Source organism: Otolemur garnettii, unplaced genomic scaffold, assembly GCF_000181295.1.
Source record: "Otolemur garnettii isolate 467f Iridium unplaced genomic scaffold, OtoGar3 scaffold00010, whole genome shotgun sequence".
Taxonomy (NCBI): Eukaryota; Metazoa; Chordata; class Mammalia; order Primates; family Galagidae; genus Otolemur; species Otolemur garnettii.
In genome coordinates this window covers 1,869,640-1,888,677 of record NW_003852405.1, presented here as the reverse complement: position 1 = coordinate 1,888,677, position 19,038 = coordinate 1,869,640, and the positions used below count along the sequence as shown (strand labels likewise).

The following is a 19,038-nucleotide window of genomic DNA, read 5'->3' as shown; positions in this document are numbered from 1 at the left end:
CCCGCCACAACGCCCGGCTATTTTTTGGTTGCAGCCATTATGGTTGTTTGGCCGGTCCGGGCTGGATTCAAACCCGCCACCTTAGGTGTACGTGGCTGGCACCTTAGCCGCTTGAGCCACAGGCACCGAGCCAAAAATTTAAAATTTCAAGAAAATACAAGAATAAGATGCAGTCATTGTGCTCAAGAAACTGACATTTAGTTGCAAAGGTAGAGAGACACACATGAATAATGTATTGTAGTGTAAAATGTGCATCAGTAGAAGCAGAACAGAATCGATTACTTCTGATGGGATTGGTGTAGTTTTTCTAAGGAAATGACACTTGAGTGAGCTACTAAGGATGAATTAGAAATCATCAGGCAAATGAAGGAATCAAGCATTTTAGAAAAGGAGAATTACATTTATGAAAATAAGAAGGTAGAAAAACGACTTCTTCCGGAACTTGAAGTGTTCTTGAAGTTTAAAGTGGTAGGGAAGGAGTGGCTGCAGAGACGGTCAGTGATCATTCCATCGAGGGCCATATTGTGCTGAGATAGTGATGAAAAATGGAAGGACTTTAGTTGGGGTACATAGTATAATAGAAACTATGATTTAGAAAGATTATGCAATACATGATAATACAGATAAATACTGTGTTTCCCCCAAAATAAGACACTGTCTTACATTTATTTTTTCTCAAGAAGACACACTAGGGCTTATTATCAAGGGATGTCTTATTTTTATTAAGTATAATACAATAATCTACATTTATTCAAATACAGTTAAGTCATCTTCTTCTGGAACCTGACAGGGGGAGCCGACCTTGTTGGTGGGGCTGGCGCTAGTGATGTGTGAACTCCTTTCCCCTAGCCGTTCGCACGTGGGCAATAGGATGCCTGCGACTGTGTTTACCACACGTGCACCTGCACAAGTGCGAACGGCTTGGAGAAAGGAGCTGGCAGATAAAAGGTATTGCAGTCTTCCTTATCGCTCCACGCCCATCACTAGGTCTTATGGGGTAGGGCTTATATTTAAAAAATGCATAGAAATACTCCTAGGGCTTATTTTGGGGGAAACACAGTAGTAGGGGAGTTGGATTAGTAATAATTCTCTTAGGAAGGATACAAATAAAAACTTATAGTGAGGATTGAAGGGATAGAAGCCAAAGGCAAGAATGCAGACAGGTCTTAGAATTGAATTAGAACTAGGAAGTAGCTGCCGGGTACCCTGGAAGCACCTTTTCTTAACTCTTTCCTATCCTCTCTGTGTATCTTTTTTATTCTTCTTTTCTTTGCTATTCAATTTATGTGATAAAGGATGACTTTGCCCTTTGCCACAGTTTCTATATCTCCTCCATTAAAAGAGACAAGGTTACACTGAAATTGCTTGGCCCCAGATTCAAATGCCTAGGAGAAAGATTCTGGTCATGGTTTAAAGTGAGGTAAAAATCCATAGACCAGGCTCGGCGCCTGTAGCTCAGCTGCTAGGGCACCAGCCACATACACTAGAGCTGGCAGGTTCGAATCCAACCCGGGCCCACCAAACAATGACAACTACAACCAAAAAATAGCCAGGCATTGTGGTGGGCACCTGTAGTCCCAGCAGTACTTGGGAGGCTAAGGCAAGAGAATTGCTTAAGCCCAAGAGTTTGAGGTTGCTGTGAGCTGTGACACCACAGCACTCTACCCAGGGTGACAAGTTTGAGACTCTGTCTCAAAAAAAAAAAAAAAAAAGACAGAAAGAAAGAAAGAAATACAGATCAGGACCAGGTATTTCCTGGAAGAGGAACTATTGTCAGCTGAGATGCTGTAAATGCTTTCTTTAATAAAGTAAGGAAGTAGGAACAGTCAAAGGTACTCCTAGATTTCTCTCTTGGATGCTAGTGCTGTGACCTGAATCCATACTTTTGAATATTGATTTTGAAATATCGGTGGGACATCTAGATATTATTTAATAAGCAGTTATATTTATGGCTGTGGAGCTTGAGAAGCTTGAGGAGATGTTGGGGTTTGATGTATTGATTTGAGATCATCAGTAATTAAAACATGGAAATGAGTGAAACGACCTAGGGAGATGATATTGTAGAATGAGGAGAGAAAAGAACCATGGATAGAATGAGGGTACTAGCCTCCATTGGCAGGAGAGGAAGAAAGGTTTGTAAAACTTACAGAAAGAAGACCCAGTACAGCCAAAGTATGTCATAAAAATTAAAAGGAGAGCTTTAAAAGTGAGTTAACTTGTAGTCATCAATGTCATGTACAGACAAGTAAAGTAAGATCCACACTGAAAAATGGCCTTTTTCAAGAGCAGCATCAGTGGAATGGTGAGAGTAGAGCTGGGTTCAGTGAGGTACTAAGTGGGAAGTGAAGAAATGGAGAAAAATAATAGACAATTCTTGAATAATGAATGAGAATGATTTGAGAATGTTCACACGTTTAGGGGTAAAAGGTAGTGGACTGAGAAGCAAAAGAGAAATTGTAATAAGAGGTATTGATGGAGCAAGATTTATAAGCAGGTGGGACAAAAAAGGAACTAAGAGCCTAGGTAGGACAGATGGATAAACAAATTGTGGTATATATGTACCATGAAGAGTATTTACTCAAATAAAGGAACAATAGATGATGCTACAACTTGGATGAACATTGAAAACATGCTAAGTGGAAGAAGCCAAACTCAAAAGGTCATACATTGTGTGATCCTTTTATGTGATAGGTCCAAAATAGGCAAATCCATAGAGAAAGAAAGCATATTGGTGGTTACCAGAAGATGCAGAGATTGGAGAGAATGTTGAGAGTGATCACTTAATGGGAATGAGTGCATTCCTGGGGCGATGAACAAGTTTTAAAACTAGAGTGGTGGTGATTGCATAACATTGTGAATACACTGAATTGTGCACTTTAAAATGGTTAAATGTATGTTGTATTAATTTCCCTCAATTAAAAAAAAAATCTAGCTAAAGCAATTGATTTTTGAACAGGAAGGAAGACATCTCTTAAGACCAGAGGTACACATAAGTATAGATAGTTAACTTTTTAAGTGAGGTAGTGGACTGAACAGTTGAGGTGTAGTTTAATCCTCATCACCTCCATTTTCTCAGGAAAGTTAGAAATGTTGTGTTCAGAGTAAGGAATGGGGGGAGGTAAGAAAGATTTGAGTGAGTTTAAAGAAAGTAGTCAGATTTTAGGATTGAGAGAGAAATCTTATATAAGATAAGTTAAAAGGATTGACATTGATGTTGAAGGCCCAGCTGAGAGTCTTCACACAAAGCAAAATGTCTTCAATATCTAGTGCAGCGGTTCCCAACCTTTGGGTCACAACCCCTTGGAGGGTTGAACAACCCTTTCACAAGGGTCACCTAAATACATCCTGCATATCAGATATTTACATTACGATTCATAACAGTAGCAAAATTACAGTTATGAAATAGCAACTAAAATAATTTTATGCTTGGGGGTCACCACAACACAAGGAACTGTATTAAAGGGTTGCGACATTAGGAAGGTTGAGAACCACTGCTCTAATGACTTCATTCTACTTAAGGATACACACAGTCCTATTTTCCCCAATGTTGTATCTGTTTTGCCTGGTGAAATCTGCTTTTCACTCATCTGACTCCTTTCATTTATAGAGGTTGTGCTACAGATTTTAAGAAACCTACTTCAAACATGTATAAAGCTGCCTTCCTTCAGTTCTTTAAATACATTTTGGTTAATTAATACATCTTCCTTTCTTTTTTTTTTTTTTCATCTTCCTTTCTTAAGCTCTTTGTTATCTAGTCTTCTTTATTTGACTAGTTGTTGATTTGGGGGGGGTGGGGAGGGTCATGATTAATGTCACTGAAAATAGCCTCTTGTTTATTGGAACAACTGTATGTGTTGTTGCAGCCAGCCTCTAACACTGCTCCAAAGGCTCCAGAGACAAGATGGTGTGAAAAGCAGATGGTTAATAGTGTTAATTACAAACGTTGTGGAAGACAGCCTTTCTTTTGGCTCCTGCCACACAAACACACCCCTTTTTAAAATAAAAATAATAGCTTCATTGAGATATTTATTCACAAACCATAAAATTCCCTTTTAAAGTTTATTCCTTTTGCTTAAAAATTTAAATTCTTAAAGCTCTGAGGCTAACCCACTTAAAACTGGGATAATTTTGAAAAGAATATGCTTTTGAATTATTTCAAGATCATTCCAAGGAGCACAGCCTCTCCTTAACCTTTTAAATAATTATGTTCTCTAGAAATGCACCCTCCTACTTCCCTAATTTGCTTTTATACTTGCCAGATTTTTTTAGATGAAAAATCTAAAGGATAGGGAGGGAAATTTTAGTTTTGTTTTCCCCTCAATTTTGTATATGATGATTTTATTTTAGTTACAGTGAGAATCTGCTCTTATGAACAATTGAATTATAGGAAAACCTAATGATTGTAGAAACATAGAATTCTGTCCATGTTTAATTGGCTCATATTCCCTCTCTTCATAAGCAAATGGGTAATGGCCATTTGATTTTAAGCAGCCATTATCATTTAAAGCAAGAATATTGGGTGTCTCTTTTAGGTTCCAATACATATGAAGAAGCAGCTGCTTATATCCAATGCCAGTTTGAAGATCTGAACAGAAGAAAAGATACCAAGGAGATCTACACTCACTTCACTTGTGCCACAGACACCAAGAATGTGCAGTTTGTTTTTGATGCTGTTACAGATGTCATCATTAAAAACAACTTAAAGGAATGTGGACTTTATTGAAGAGTATGGATGTGAATGAAAGGTAGAGGTTCAGACAATTTAGTTGTAGTGTTATAGTGATGTCTCTGAGCTTTGCAAATGTTTTCTAATTAATAATGTTCTTCTTTTCTAGTTACTGCAGTGTGGAGTGTTGAAACCAGACATCTTTTGCTGTCTCAGTGGGGCAGCTGAAAGCATGAACGGGACCAGGGAATGGCAGCAGCATGCAGAATCTTAGCAGTCTTTAGCACAATCCTCTGTATTAGGGAACTTTTTAATTGACACAAGATGCTAAAGTCAGACATTGGAATTGGAACAACTATAAAGTGTGATTTGATTGTCAAGACATCACTTGGATTTCATAATCTCAAATGCTTAGGGCAGATGTGAAGTTGAGATGCTGCATTCCAGAACTTCAATATGTAGCTTACTTTCTTCCCTTTTCTTAACAAACCACCAGTGGTCATTTAAAAATTTTTTTTCATCGAGAAAATAACTTTACTAAATATTATTTCTTTGCAAAACAGTCTTTATTAAAATACAAACAATCTTAACTATGCATATAATGTGACCAGATCATCTTGAAAATAGTCCTCTTAGTAGGAACTCTTTGTTTTTAACTTGTGGTTGGTCAGAATATGTTGCCGTAATTACTTATGATTCTTAAAATCCAGTTATTGGGATTACACTTAAAAATACAACTTTTGGATGAAATTTATGTTACTGTCCTGCTCGAAGTACCATTAAGGTTTCTAAAAGTTAATTACATTGGCGAGTTCTGCAATAAGATCTTAGCTCTCTTTTTTCTTTAAGCTTGTAGTTGAAGGTTAACCTCCTTTACACTGATTACCAAATTACTAGACACATGCTGATGTGGTATGTGATAAAGTCGGCTTCTTGGATACAGACACATCCAGGGCAGCTGCCAATCAGAAATACAGATTGCTAAATTCCAAACAGAACCAGTGCCTTTGCTGCTACATATCTACTAAATTTGATTCTTGCTTTTTTGTCTCAGACAATAGGGAATTTGTACAAGGTCCACCTTGTTCTCCATCTTCATGGCCTTTTCCATTGGGAGACATCTAAAGTGTATTAACAGCGCATGCTTTTACTTTGTAAATGTGGTGCCAAATCCCTGTTTGCTATTGTTTTTGCTATAGCAATGTTAACTGTAGTAGTCTTTAGTCAGTATGTTCTTTTGCTGAAACTGTTGGATCTTGGGACTTTTTTCCACTTTGTCACGTGTACAGATTTTAATCTGTTATAGTTGGCAGCAGTATTAAAATGGTGAGTAAAGAGTCCAGGTTTCTTCCTGTTTGTAACTAGTCTTTTCTGGAAATACTGTCTTCTGTTTCTTTTTGCCCCCACTGAATGTGCTTTGGCCTTTGGATTTAGGTAGAAGGATTTCCTAAAGGTCTGGTCCTTTGGTGTAGTAGTATTGTTGAATCTTGGGTTTTATGTCAGATCTGTGCACAGGGGACATGCAGTCATAATCCATTGTCCAGATTTACTTTTTCTTGTGTGGAAAGCCATATTCACTTTGGCCTGTAGGTCTTTTGTATAATGTATAACAAATGTCATTAAATATTAAATAATCCATTGGGGAAAGGCAACTGAAGAGAGTGTGTATTGAGCATTTCACATCAGTAGTTCGAGCAGTGCCTTTTGGATCCAGTCTTTCTGGACTGGATTCTGTTTCATCTTTTGATGTAACCTTTTGCTGGTTAAAGAAAAAGAAAAAAGGGTGGTGGTTATCAAAGCAAGCCACATCAGTGCCTTTGTTAGTAGTTTTTTTTCTTTTTCTTATTCTTTTTGGAAAGTAATACACGTAACTATGCAGGTGGCATAATTATTATCCAGGAGAATTTTCTTGAGGGGGAGAAAACTTGATCTGAAAGAAAAAATTGTCTTCTTTCGTTGGTGATTGACTTAATACCCACAATGTAGATAAGAGTTGACAGTTCTTATTCATTTTGAGTATATTTTTTCCTTATTGTTTTCTGTAATATAGGATCATCTGGAAATGAGAACTGGTGGAATATTGTTTTCAACTGTAGTCTTTTTATACTCTGGGCAAATGAAATGGTGTTGATCATCTAAAATAACAATCAAAAAAGTTAATTTTACTCTGAATGCATTTTGTATTTTCATTTGAATATGTCTGGTCTTTTTAGCCTTTCTGTTAATGAAAAGTAGTAGTAATTCCCTACTACTTCTCTGCCTCTATACCATTTACATTTGTACTCTGTTTTCATGAAGATCACCCTTCACATACCACCCCAAATAACTTATCTAAATGCACATTCCTTGAGGACACAAGGAGGCCGTTGAAATCGTTGGTTTTCAAATATAATTTAAGTAAAAATTACTTGGCCCCATCTTAGATATTGACTTGGGTGGGTGGGCTAGGAATCTATAATTTTTAAGAAGTGATTCTGCTTATCAGCTAGGCTTATAAATCACTACTTTGTATTTCAAATAAAAGGCCTTTTCCTACAACAGAGCCAAAATGTGGAATGAAATGTCACCTCTACTAGCCTGAAAAAGATTGATATTTATAATCAAAGAAGCTAAAGGTTGGCCTGTGTGTCTTCTCTGGAGAATACTGGAGATTTGTGATGTTTCAGAATTCAGGTAACTAGGTAGGCTTTGGTCCATCTAAGAAGTCAGCATAGAAAATCTATGAAAATTAAAGTTTAATGAATATAGAGTAGACCCTGGTAGGAAAAATTACAATAGTAGCTTTAATTTGTTGACAGCCATATCTTTTCCTGATTAAAATTTGGGACAGTAGAATTGCCATTCATTAGTCCCCGTGTAAAGAAGAATTATTCTCCTGAATGAACAGTCTTCCCTCACCTTATGAAACCAGACTTGCAGGAGATTTCACTGCCCAGTGTGAAATTCCAAAAACCTTTACAATTATTTGTGGGTGGATCTTGAGGTGACATTTATATCTTGGGTTATTTGAATTCTAAATCTCTAGCTCAGTGTTTCATTTTATTATTTTCACTGATGGATTATTTTTCACAAGGTGCTACAGTCTTAAAATAGATGGGCCAGATTATTAAAAAACTATTTTTTGCCTTGATTTTTAATTCTCATATATATTTGTGTTATATGTTTATGTACATTTTAAACTATTTAAGAATAACTGCTGGTTTTTCTTAATTCATTCATTTAACCTGTATTCTTATATCCTGGCCCCTATTCTCTGATTTGTTGCTGTAACTTTCTTTGGACATTGTTTGCTTGGGCTAACTGGTTACTCTGTATACAGAGGGTGCCAAAAAAGTGTCCACATTTTAAGAAAGGAAAAAACTGTATTAAGATTGTAATACTCGGTATATACAGATAACAAAAGATAAATACAAGTCATGTGTGAGCACTTTTTGTCAATTGTAGAAGTCAAACATGACTTGGGTATTACAATTTTAATAGTTTTTTCCTTCTTAAACTGTGTATACGTTTTTGGGCACCTTCTGTATTTATTCATTTGCTTAGCATGTGTGATATAATTCTGGAGTTACCTGTTGCAGAACTTCTTGCTGTATTAAAACTGCAGACAAGGTAAAGTCAATCTTGGATTCCAATTAAAAACCTGCCATTGACTAATTTTTTTCCCTTTAAATGTTCTAAAAAATCACAGTCCTCTACTCCTTTATACAAACCAGAAACAGCACAGTCTTCGTACTTGTGGAAATGTAATGCGGATGTGAAGAACAGTTATCTTAGTTTGCCAGTACTGCTGGGTAATTACTGAGTTCTGCTTTAGGCTGCATAGTACAAATCAGAGATCTGACCTGGACCAATCACAGCTCTCCACATAGCTTTATGACCATCATATTTTGTTATGTTGCTGCTGCCAACCCCAAGAGGAAAAAAAGCAAGCTGTGTAGAGCAGTGGTTCTCAACCTTCCTAATGCCACGGCCCTTTAATACAGTTCCTGTGGGTCGCAACCCACAGGTTGAGAACCGCTGGTCTAGAGGCTTAAAGTTGAAAGTTGATTTTGCTGTAAGCTATGAGGGTATAAAAGAGAGGTTTTTGTGAAGCACTGGTACCTGAATAGCAGGATGGTCAAGGTCTTTGTTTCTTTATCTTTGTTTAGCTTTTAAAATCCACGCCTTCCCTCCCCCTTTTGTGAGTTACTTCTTCTGAGGACAACATACTTCAGAACAAGTCAAGGCAGGGTAGGTTTGTTGGGTTTTGGTTTATTTTTCCTGATACTCTTAAGCCTAGACCTGGCCTAACTCAAGTCTTCTCAGGAATAAGATGTAATAAGGAATTTTCTACAGCAGTAGATACCTGAGGTGCATGATAAATCTATACAGATTCTCTGGCTATACCCTAGTAAATTAAAATGTCTGATGCAGGTCCTTGGAATATATATATTTTTAATAAATTCCTCAGCCAGTCTGGCCCAACATTTGGGAACAACTGAATAGGACCTAATATAGGTTGAGAATCCCTTAACTGAAACATTTGGGACTGATAGTTTCGGATTTTGAAATGTTTACAATTTATATAGTTACTGATTGAGCATCCCAGATTTGAAAATCTGATATCCAAAATGCTCCAGTGACTATTTCCTTTCAGCATCATGTTGATGCTCAAAAAGTTTCAGATTTTGGAATTTCATATTTGGGACAAATTAAAAAACAATTTTAACACATATATAACCTCAAAATCACTAATGAATGATGAGTTATTTTTCATTTGCTGATAAGAAGTCCCTTTTGTATATGCCTTAGTTAAAGTGACTTCCACCAAAAATTACCTTGGACTGCTTGGTCAAAGAACAGTCCTACATTTTAGATAGAATATTTAGTTTTTATATAAAATTGAGACAAACTTGGGTATCCAAGTGTTTGTTTTTATTTTGTTTATTTCATTGCATATATTTATGCAGTGAAAACTAAAAGGTACACACATCAAAGATAAAAGAATACCCTGTGGCAGAGGTGACACTATACGTGTAACTGTGTACGTATAATAGTTACAGTTGGTAGATAAAGCAAAGCCAGCTAGCTCTATGCTCTGGAATGAAAGTCTTTTTGAAATGGTTTGGGAAGGGATAAATAAAGGGAATGATCGAGTCAAATGCAAAAGTCTTTATGCCCAATGCTGATGTTTTTCTGATAATCCAGTGGTTAATCACAGGTAGCAGAAATAATCAAATATGAATAAATATTAGTACACGCAGAGATATACTATCTTGATGTATTAGCTTTCAATAAGCTGTAAGATCTTTGAGAGCTGAAATATTAAGTTTTATATAACCCATCATTCTCCCCTCTGCCTTACCCCTCCATCCCAGAATAGTCCTTGGGTTATCCAGACATTTTTACTAAAAGGCTTAAATTGTAAGTAATAGATTCCCAGTAGACATAACAAAACAAGAAATTACTATTCTTTCTGTTTATCCTTGCTCACATAGGGTAAAGATCCTGACACCCCTCAGAATCTTACGTGGTCGAATAGTTTGGAGTGCTGGGTTCTGGTCTTTTCTGTTTCCAACTAGCTATGAAATCTTGTGTAGGTCACTTTCAGTCTTATATCCTTCATCTGTTATCTAAAGATGAACTACACTAAATTACTCCTTCCAGCTGTGATACTCTATCGTTCTTGTCATTTAGCAATAACATACTTGAAAGTGCTCTATAAATGTTCTTTGTAGTACTCAGGATTATAGTGCACTGAAAAAAAATAGTCATATTTTAAGGCAACACCAATGTTTGTATTCATGGTAGTTGGCAGTCTTTTCACAGCATCACTTTGCCCTCATTCATTTTCAACACCTGAAATGAAGTTGGATTATAAATTGCTCTAGAGTTTGTAAAGCAGGGTGAAAAGGTCTTTGTTTTTCTTTTAAATCCAGTTGTCTGTTTTCTATTCATACTAGTGCTTGCTTTTTCATGGGCAAAAAGCAGAAAAGTTTGCTACTTCAGTCTCCAGTGTGTCTGTCTGACCTCACAGAAATGTCTTCACGCTTTTACCTAGCAGGACCACCAGAGGCTCTGTCTCACTTGCAGTCCCTGGCCCGACACCGAAGTCTTACTGGAATCTGTGCTCCGGGGGCTGTGCCGGGTAGAGAGGGCAGTGGGAGGTAAGAGCTCTTCACCCTTCACCACCTTCTCCACCCAGCATGGCCGGCACACTTTGGTCTACGGCACATCTCCAAGTATTGAGTGGGTTTTCAATGTGTATGTCTCACCATGGGGATGGGAGGAAATACTCTGATTTGGACTCTCTGGGGTACTTGTGAGTTTTATTATCAGAGTAGGAACTGTTACAAGTGAATGTGTCTTTTATATAGCTTTTAATACTGAATTTTTGGGCTGCTTTTATCTTTATCCACAGAAAATATAAAAGCAAATTTCTAAGTGTAGTATCTTTTTTTCATTTTAAAACTTTTGATGAAATTTACCATCTTAATTATTTTAAATAAAATTATTTTTAATAATTAAGATGCCAGCTCAGTTGCTTTAAATACATTCTATGTTGTTGCACAACCATCACCACCATCTATATTCCAGAACTTTTTTTTTCATCTTTGTGAACTAAAACTCTATACCCATTAAACATTAACACCCCATTCTTCTCCTTCCCCCAGCCGCTGGTAACCATCATTCTACTGTCCATCTCTGAATTTGACTCTTTAGGTACCTCATATAGGTGGGATCATATAGTATTCGTCTTTTGTGTCAATCATATTGTATTTTTGTAAAAAAAAGAAAAACTGTTACCAAGATATGTGAAATGTAACCTAATTTACGTTTGGTTTATTGTTGTGTGTCTTTAATCATGCTGTGCTATGCCCTCTTAAGGATACAAGCAGGAGATTATACTTCCAACAACAAGCAAACTTGAGTTATTTATATTTTTGTGATTGCATGTGATTATTACATTCTATTTTGAGATCTCTTTGTTGTAGTTTAGAGATGGTTTTAACTAAAAAATAAACAAGAATTTGAGAACAGGAGGAGCTTAAAAGAATGGGAAATTGACTCTGTATAGTGTACAGTGGGCTATTGGCAGCATAATGTCAGTCACTGGCTTGGGCCTTAGAAGACCTCTCTTGGAGTTCCAGTTGTGCAACTTTCTAGCAGTATGATCTTGATGAAGACACTCTACTCCTCTGGGCCTCACTTGCCTATTTATAATTTGGTAATGATGGGCCTGGAATATTTTTAGAATATTTTAGTTCCTCCTAACTTCAGCATTCTAAGAATTAAGGTTGTAGTGCTAGAAAATAGGGTTGAATCTTTGTGTCTGACCTTGTTACAAAAAATGATTTCTGATGGTTTATAAGGGTACGTGAGATTCAACAGTGCAATGTGAATTTAAAATGAGGCAAGAGGAGAGGATGCAGAGTATTAATTTTGGTTTTAATTTTTCTTAACAGCCATTTTATACAGAGAACTTTTCATGAACACAATCAAAATATCCATGAGATAAAAATAACCTAAGTTAATAAACAGCTGGAGAACGTGTTGTTTTAAGTGGTGTTTCCATCCCCCAAGATGAACTTTTTACAAAATGTTCATACAAGGTGGCTTGTGTGAATTTGTTTATTATAAACCCATTAAAATTTGAGATATCTACCTGAAAAAATGAAGAGGAGTAGAATACAACCCTTTTTTATTCTAATAGAGATTTTTAATTGTTCTGCCAGAAGGCCTGTCCCTCAGGCTCTGCCTTCATACAAGTGCCATAGGGCAGCTGCTATGTGAGCATTAGTAACCAAGGAACCAGTGTCACACTTTATGATAGTTTGGCCCATAACCAGTTTCCACCTAAATTCAAAGACCAAGGAAGAGGTAATAATAGAGGTAACAATCTGTTTCTATTTGAGGGTATGTGTGACTATTCTATGTGGAGATGGAATAAATGGGATAAATTATGTTTGGGGCCTGAATAGAAAAGATCCTATCTGTAATGGCAGTTCTTAACCTGGGGTTTAAGAGTTACAGAGAGATTATGAATAGAACTATATCCAGTATTCTGGTTTTCTTTTTTTTTTTTTTTTTGAGACGGAGCCTCAAACTATCCCCCTGGGTAGAGTGCCATGGCATCACGCTCACAGCAACCTCCAACTCCTGGGCTCAAGTGAGTCTCCTGCCTCAGCCTCCCAAGTAGCTGGGACTACAGGCACCCGCCACAACGCCTGGCCATTTTTTGGTTGCAGCCATCATTGTTGTTTGGCGGGCCCGGGCTGGGGATTCGAACCTGCCACCTTAGGTATATGTGGCTGGCACCTTAGCCACTTGAGCCACAGGCGCTGAGCCAGTATTCTGGTTTTCTTTGAAATTCTTTAAATTTTATTGTATACATTTAAAAAATATAAATATATATATTTATTATTATTTTTTTTTTTAGAGACAGAGTCTCACTTTGTCACCCTCTGTAGAGTGCAATGGGTGTCATAGCTCACAGCAACCTCCAGCTTTTGGACTTAGGTGACTCTCTTGCCTCAGCCTCCTGAGTAGCTGACTACAGGCGCCTGCCACAACGCCCAGCTATTTTTTTGTTGCAGTTTGGCTGGGGCTGGGTTCAAACCCACCACCTTTGGTATATGAGGCCGGCGCCCTCCTCACTGAGCCACAGGTGCCGCCTGCATTTTAAAATATTTTTAGAAGAGGTCCATAAGTTTCATCAGATTGCCAGAGGATCCATGACACGGGATAGACTTGGAACCCCTGTATGTTGGGTTAAAGCCAACAGGTTGTGATAGTTGGAGCACGCCATTCAGAATAGTCCTTGAACAGCTCTTGAATGTGGGAAGTCTTGCCTAGGATTTTTCTTTGGCTTAAGTGTTTTTACTTGGCAATAACCAGAGCAGTTTCTCTGGTAATTCTCTTCCTAACTTGGTTTCTTTTTAGAGACCGAGAAAGACTGTTAAATGAATCTAATTTTGATAGAGCAACAAATTTATTCTTCAGTGTTATTTAAAGCACATATGGCTCTCTAGTATTAATATTGCTAGTAGCAACCTAAGTGTGAATGGATGTTTCTGGCAAGGAGCAGATTTTCATTTTAATTGACATTCTCTTTCATATACTAAATCCTGGATGCCAAGAGCTTTCCTCACCAGTAGTTATAAATGCTAAATCTACAGTATACTTGGCTTTGCCACCTTCTGTCAAGATAAATGCAAGCTTCATTTCCCCACAAAGAAGTTAAGAGGAATAATTTGCTTGTTGGTCTGTTTGGAGAGATGTTTTCAGTGAGCACTGCACGGACCCAACTGCAAAGATTTTCAGTGCCTAAAATAAGCTTATTTGTCTTTTGTTCTCCTGAAAAATGCAACAGTTGAGATGAGAATTTTAGAATTTTTCTAAATTCTATGATAGAGAAGTGGCAACAATAAATTCTTTAATACTCTAAGTGGAAGTGTGTTGATGTCTCCTTAGTTTATTCAGAAAGTATTTTGTATAGCTGAGAAACAGTTATTTGTAGAGAAAAAGGAAACTCGGTTTGACAGCTTGGGGGATAGAGGAATAATCTGTGCTCTATAAAGATGGTCAGGTCAGTAGTGGTGGCTCACGCCTTCAATCCTAGCACTTTGGGAAGGTGAGAGGCCAGAAGTTGCAGATCAGCCTGAGGAAGAGCAAGACTGTATTTTTAAAGAATAGAAAGGGCCAAGTGAAGTAGCTTATGCCTGTAATCCTAGCTCTGTGGGCGGCCGAAGCAGGTATTTTGCTTGAGCTCAGGAGTTTGAGACTAGCCAGAGCAAGAGTGAGACTCCCATCTCTTAAAAAAAAAAAAAAAAAGCCTGGCACAGTGGTGTGTACCTGTAGCTCTAGCTACTGAGGAGTCTCAAGCAGGAGGATTGCTTGAGTCCAGGAGTTTGATGTTGTAGTATTCTGTGATGAGGCTACTGCACTCCAGCCTGGGAACAAAGCTAGATCTTGTCTAAAAAACAATCAGCTTTGTATCTGTGCCTTAGAATCTCTTATCCAGTTATCCAGATTTCTGAACTAAGGCGCATAGACGTCTGTTAATAGAAGTGGTAGGTTTATTGAGATTTTGTTTAGGGTAGTTTTTTGCAGACTATAGGGAGGTTTGCTGTTTTGCTTGGTGTCATTAGGATAATGTGTTCTAAAAACCAGGAGCTGAATTTAATAAATGGCAGCATTTATACAAGATTTCTTCCTATGACTCTTAACCACAACCTTTATGAGCTCCTCAGAATAACTCTGTGATGTAGGTAGGGAAGTTATCTTCATTTATAGTTGGGGGACTCAAGACTCAGAAACACAATACAATAATTTTGTATTAAGTTGTCGGGTAATTTAATTTTGTATTAAGTAACTGGGTCTTCTGACTCTTGACGTTGAGCTCTGTAAATCGCACTAGCTATCCCACTTTAAACAGAAGGTATGAGACATAATTGCAATCATGCATACTCCATCTCCAAAGGAGAATTCATTCTTTGTGTCATGGTCCACTGACTATCATTGTCTGCTTGAAGTTACTGAGATTCCAGCCTTGTTTGTAGACTATCCCTGAGAAATGGTGAGGATTAGAAGAGTCCGCAGTCCTTGAGGTTTTCTTTGATAATAATATCTGTAACTGCATCAAATACAAATTTGACATTCTGTGTATCTGTAGCACAGGTCATGTGACTGTAGATTTCTTTGACATCTTTTCGCATATTCAGGTCAAGAAACTGGCTCTTGATATAATTCCCTGCATCCTCATAGGAGTTGTTCCCTGGTTTTCCAGAAAGATAGTGAAGAAGTGGGATAAATTAACCTTTCTTAGTTGCTTAGGTGACTGACTTGATCCTTGTAATATTGTGTTAGCTGCAATTGGGGACCTGTTTTTAAAGGGAGATTTCTCCCTGTTGTACTCAAGTGTCTCCCACTTGAGTTGAACAGAAATCCTAAGAAGTGTCTTTGTGTCTTAGCCTTAGTTTTCCATTTGAATAATCATTGGCTCTCCCACATCTAATCTATTCCAGAGACATCTGAATTTAAACTCCAAATTTCTCCCATAAGAAGTTTCTTTATGTCACCTTGGCCTAGGAAATGAGGCAATTGCCAGTTACTACTGTTGTCACCAGCCCCGACACTCACCATCATACTCCGGAAAACAAATGCTGAGATGGACTTTCTTGATTTTTTCCTCAAATAGGTCCTTCTTGTTGAGAAAGAGGACAATGGAAGTAGCCGCAAAGAACTTGTGGTTACATATGCTGTTGAACAGATGCAAAGACTCATGCATACGATTCTAGTAAGAGGAAACACCATTGAAAATATCAGATTTGGCTTATAGGATGTCTGTCTACTTCCTGGTTTTGTTCTCCCTTGGAGACTAGTGTTCCAAAAGTAAAGACAGGGAACAGCTATTTCTTTTTAATGTAGTGGAGTAAAGCCAGAGATGTGGTTCATTCTGATCCTCTGTCTATCATTTTAATAGCTGTGTGACTTGGGGGGAAATTACTGAGATTTTTTTTGTGTCTCAGTTTCCCTATCTTATAGGAGAATCATGCACGTTAATTGAGGTCATATATGTATTGTATCCATGATGGTAGCTGGTGTGTAAGTGCACAGTGCATGTGATGCAGATTTTTGGCAGCTAAGACACAACTGAGGACTTTGACATTCTGTAAGTACTGCTGATCAAGGCTTGAAACCAGGCCCAAGTTAGCATGTGTTCATTTGCATCTCCAGGATGGTTTGGATAGACTTCTGTCCTGGGATCCTGGCTCTTGGTTTCAGCAGGAACATGACAGGGATACTTGGCCACGTGATGAGGGCTAAAGAATTTACCAGTGCATGCGTGCGCGCGCGCGCTCTCTCTCTCTCTCTCTCTCTCTCTCTCTCTCTCTGTGTGTATATATATATATATATATAGTTTGTTTGTTTGTGAGACAAGAGTTTTACTATGGCACCCTCAGTAGAGTGCCATGGCACTGTTAATATACACTCAGTATATTTTTAGGCTTCTAAAGTGAATTTAGTTCACCCTTCTATTATGTTGTGTGAGGATTCACATCACACCTCACAGCAACCTCAAACTCTTGGGCTTAAGCGATTCTCTTGCCTCAGCCTCCCAAGTAGCTGGGGCTACCAGTGCCCACCACAACACCCAGCCATTTTTGTTGTTGTTGTTGTAGTTGTAATTATTTAGCAGGCCTGGGCCAGTTTCAAACCCGCCAGCCCCGGTGTATGTGGCTGGTGCCCTTACCACTGAGCTACAGACGCCGAGCCAACCAGTGCCGTATTGTAAGCATTTCTGCCCTCATCCTCCCCTGATTGCTACTTAGAGAGGCAGGCTGCAGCTCTGCAGAGGTGCACGTTTGCCCAGCACTGCCTATTTTCAGAGAGCAGGCCTTGAGGCACTTGGAGTATGCTGCCAACTGACTTAGTCTTTTCATCTAATAAAGTAAGAACAATCAAATCTGTAACCTTTTCAAAAAAAAAAATTGTAGCCTTTCTTACTATGTTAATACTCCTGCAAAACCCTTCACAATCTCATAGACTTGGTGGTTGAAAGTAGAAGAGATCTTAGAAAGTGAATAGCCCTGTAAGACATTTTGGTTAGAAAATACTCAGAGTGCTCTACTATAAAGCAAGGGATAGGAGTATAGGGGTTTTGTCTTTCATCAGTAAACTGTGGGCCTCCATCTATGAAGTAGATGCTTGTGTGAAATTAACATCTTCCATGCCTATGACATTATCTCCAAGTCAGAGAAGGTAACTGGCTATACTCTAACACTTGTCCTGCAGAGTTCCTGTCTTGGAGAATTCCACAAAGGAAAACCACTCACCTAGTCAGTTGCCAGTTGAATTGGTATGTCAGATATCTGGTCTGACAGTGTCTCCTTATTCTTGATGACACTCAGTGTATTTTTAGACTTCTAAAGTGAACTTAGTTGTTCAACCCTTCTATTATGTTGCGTGAGGATTCACATCGTAAGTTGTTTGCTCTATCATTTTCTTCTCCTATCCTTCCTTGGGCAGTTTGGGAGAGTACTAAGCATAATATTCCTTTGCATTGTCTAGTTGATGTTCTCTTATCTCTTTAATACTCCGTTCCTCTTATGAGTTTCATGATTTCCAAGTGGTACTTGGATGTCCAATCTGAGACCAAGCTTATACACATTAAATCTAGAGCTCTAAATTGCTCACCTTGAACCTACAGAAGAGGTTTTTCTAGAGACATTGATCAGTTAGAAAACTGCTAGACTTTCATTGTTAGCTGAAATTAACCAAGGTAGGGCACTGGAATGACACAAGGCTTAGGGACAGGGTTGTGCAGAGAACTTGTCCTTCCAAAGCTGCTTGCTGCAGAGGCCACTCACCACTTCGTCGTCCTCAACCAGCACCATATCATAAGCACTGAGAGCTGCACAAAAAATGATGCAGGTGACTCCTTCAAAGCAGTGGATCCACTTCTTTCTCTCTGATCTTTGTCCTCCCACATCAAACATCCTGAGGGAAGAAGCAGGTATTCTCATAGGTATGTCCAACATGGGACCCAAAATACAGGGGAGAAGTAGAACAGTGATTTAGGTTAGGCTGCAGCAAAGGCCAAGAAGCATTCCCATACCCCTTTTGGGGATTCCACCTGTATATCTGGGATGCCCCGGAGAACCACGTACTCACCTGAAATTCAAGTCTTTGACGGAAAACTTGGTCTCAATTATGCCAGTAGTTTTGACTCTGGATCGTAGCACATCTTGCTCGTTAGGAAGATAGTTAGGGTCTGTGATTCGTTCTAGTTGGTTCAGGTAGCTGTAGAAAAGTAATTGGCATTGATGACAAGTTTTCCACATCCAAGGCTAAGAGAGGTAAAAACTGTGTTACCCAAAGTTACACAGTTAATTTGGTGATAGAAGCAGGACTAGAATCCTGTATTGTTAAATCTGGAATTCTTTCCTTCAAAACCTTGTGTCCTTCCTAAAGGTAAGTAAGGGGTAAACTAAGGGACAAGCCCATTTGAGGCAGAGGTTCCATCATTTAAACCACATCAGATCAGTTTTCTTGGGTTTTGCCTGACTGTAAGCTTTTCTGTACCCTTGAATGAGATTTAGTCGTTAAATGGATGCTCAAAATTCCATCAAGAGGCAATACATTGAAAGACTTCAGATGCATAGATACATGAACCACTGCAATGCATGGACTTTGTTTATATTCTGAATCAAACTGGGAGAAAAACATGTAACATAATGGAGAATTTTTTTTTAATTGAGACAGAGTCTCACTTTGTCATCCTCAGTAGAGTGCTGTGATGTCATAGCTCACGGCAACCTCAAACTCCTGGGTTCAAGCGATTCTCTTGCCTCAGCCTCCCTAGTAGTTGGGACTATAGGGACCCACCA

The 19,038-nt window shown here is 38.3% G+C and overlaps 2 protein-coding genes across 2 annotated transcripts in view; one reads left to right on the top strand and one right to left on the bottom strand.

The window, feature by feature from the left end:
- Nucleotides 1–6,027, top strand: part of GNAI3 (G protein subunit alpha i3) — a 43,400-nt gene extending 37,373 nt beyond the window's left edge. Inside the window, exons 8-9 of the mRNA XM_003784061.2 lie at nucleotides 4,533–4,745; nucleotides 4,836–6,027. Of these exons, the coding sequence (XP_003784109.1) occupies nucleotides 4,533–4,723 (191 nt within the window). The 3' untranslated portion in view covers nucleotides 4,724–4,745; nucleotides 4,836–6,027. The remainder of the gene's footprint in view (nucleotides 1–4,532; nucleotides 4,746–4,835) is intronic.
- A 9,119-nt stretch (nucleotides 6,028–15,146) lies between these two features.
- GNAT2 (G protein subunit alpha transducin 2) overlaps nucleotides 15,147–19,038 on the bottom strand; it is a 10,995-nt gene continuing 7,103 nt past the window's right edge. Inside the window, exons 5-8 of the mRNA XM_003784060.3 lie at nucleotides 18,323–18,451; nucleotides 18,019–18,148; nucleotides 15,788–15,941; nucleotides 15,147–15,422 (exon numbers count right to left, since the gene is read on the bottom strand). Coding sequence (XP_003784108.1) covers nucleotides 15,232–15,422; nucleotides 15,788–15,941; nucleotides 18,019–18,148; nucleotides 18,323–18,451 — 604 coding nt within the window. The 3' untranslated portion in view covers nucleotides 15,147–15,231. The remainder of the gene's footprint in view (nucleotides 15,423–15,787; nucleotides 15,942–18,018; nucleotides 18,149–18,322; nucleotides 18,452–19,038) is intronic.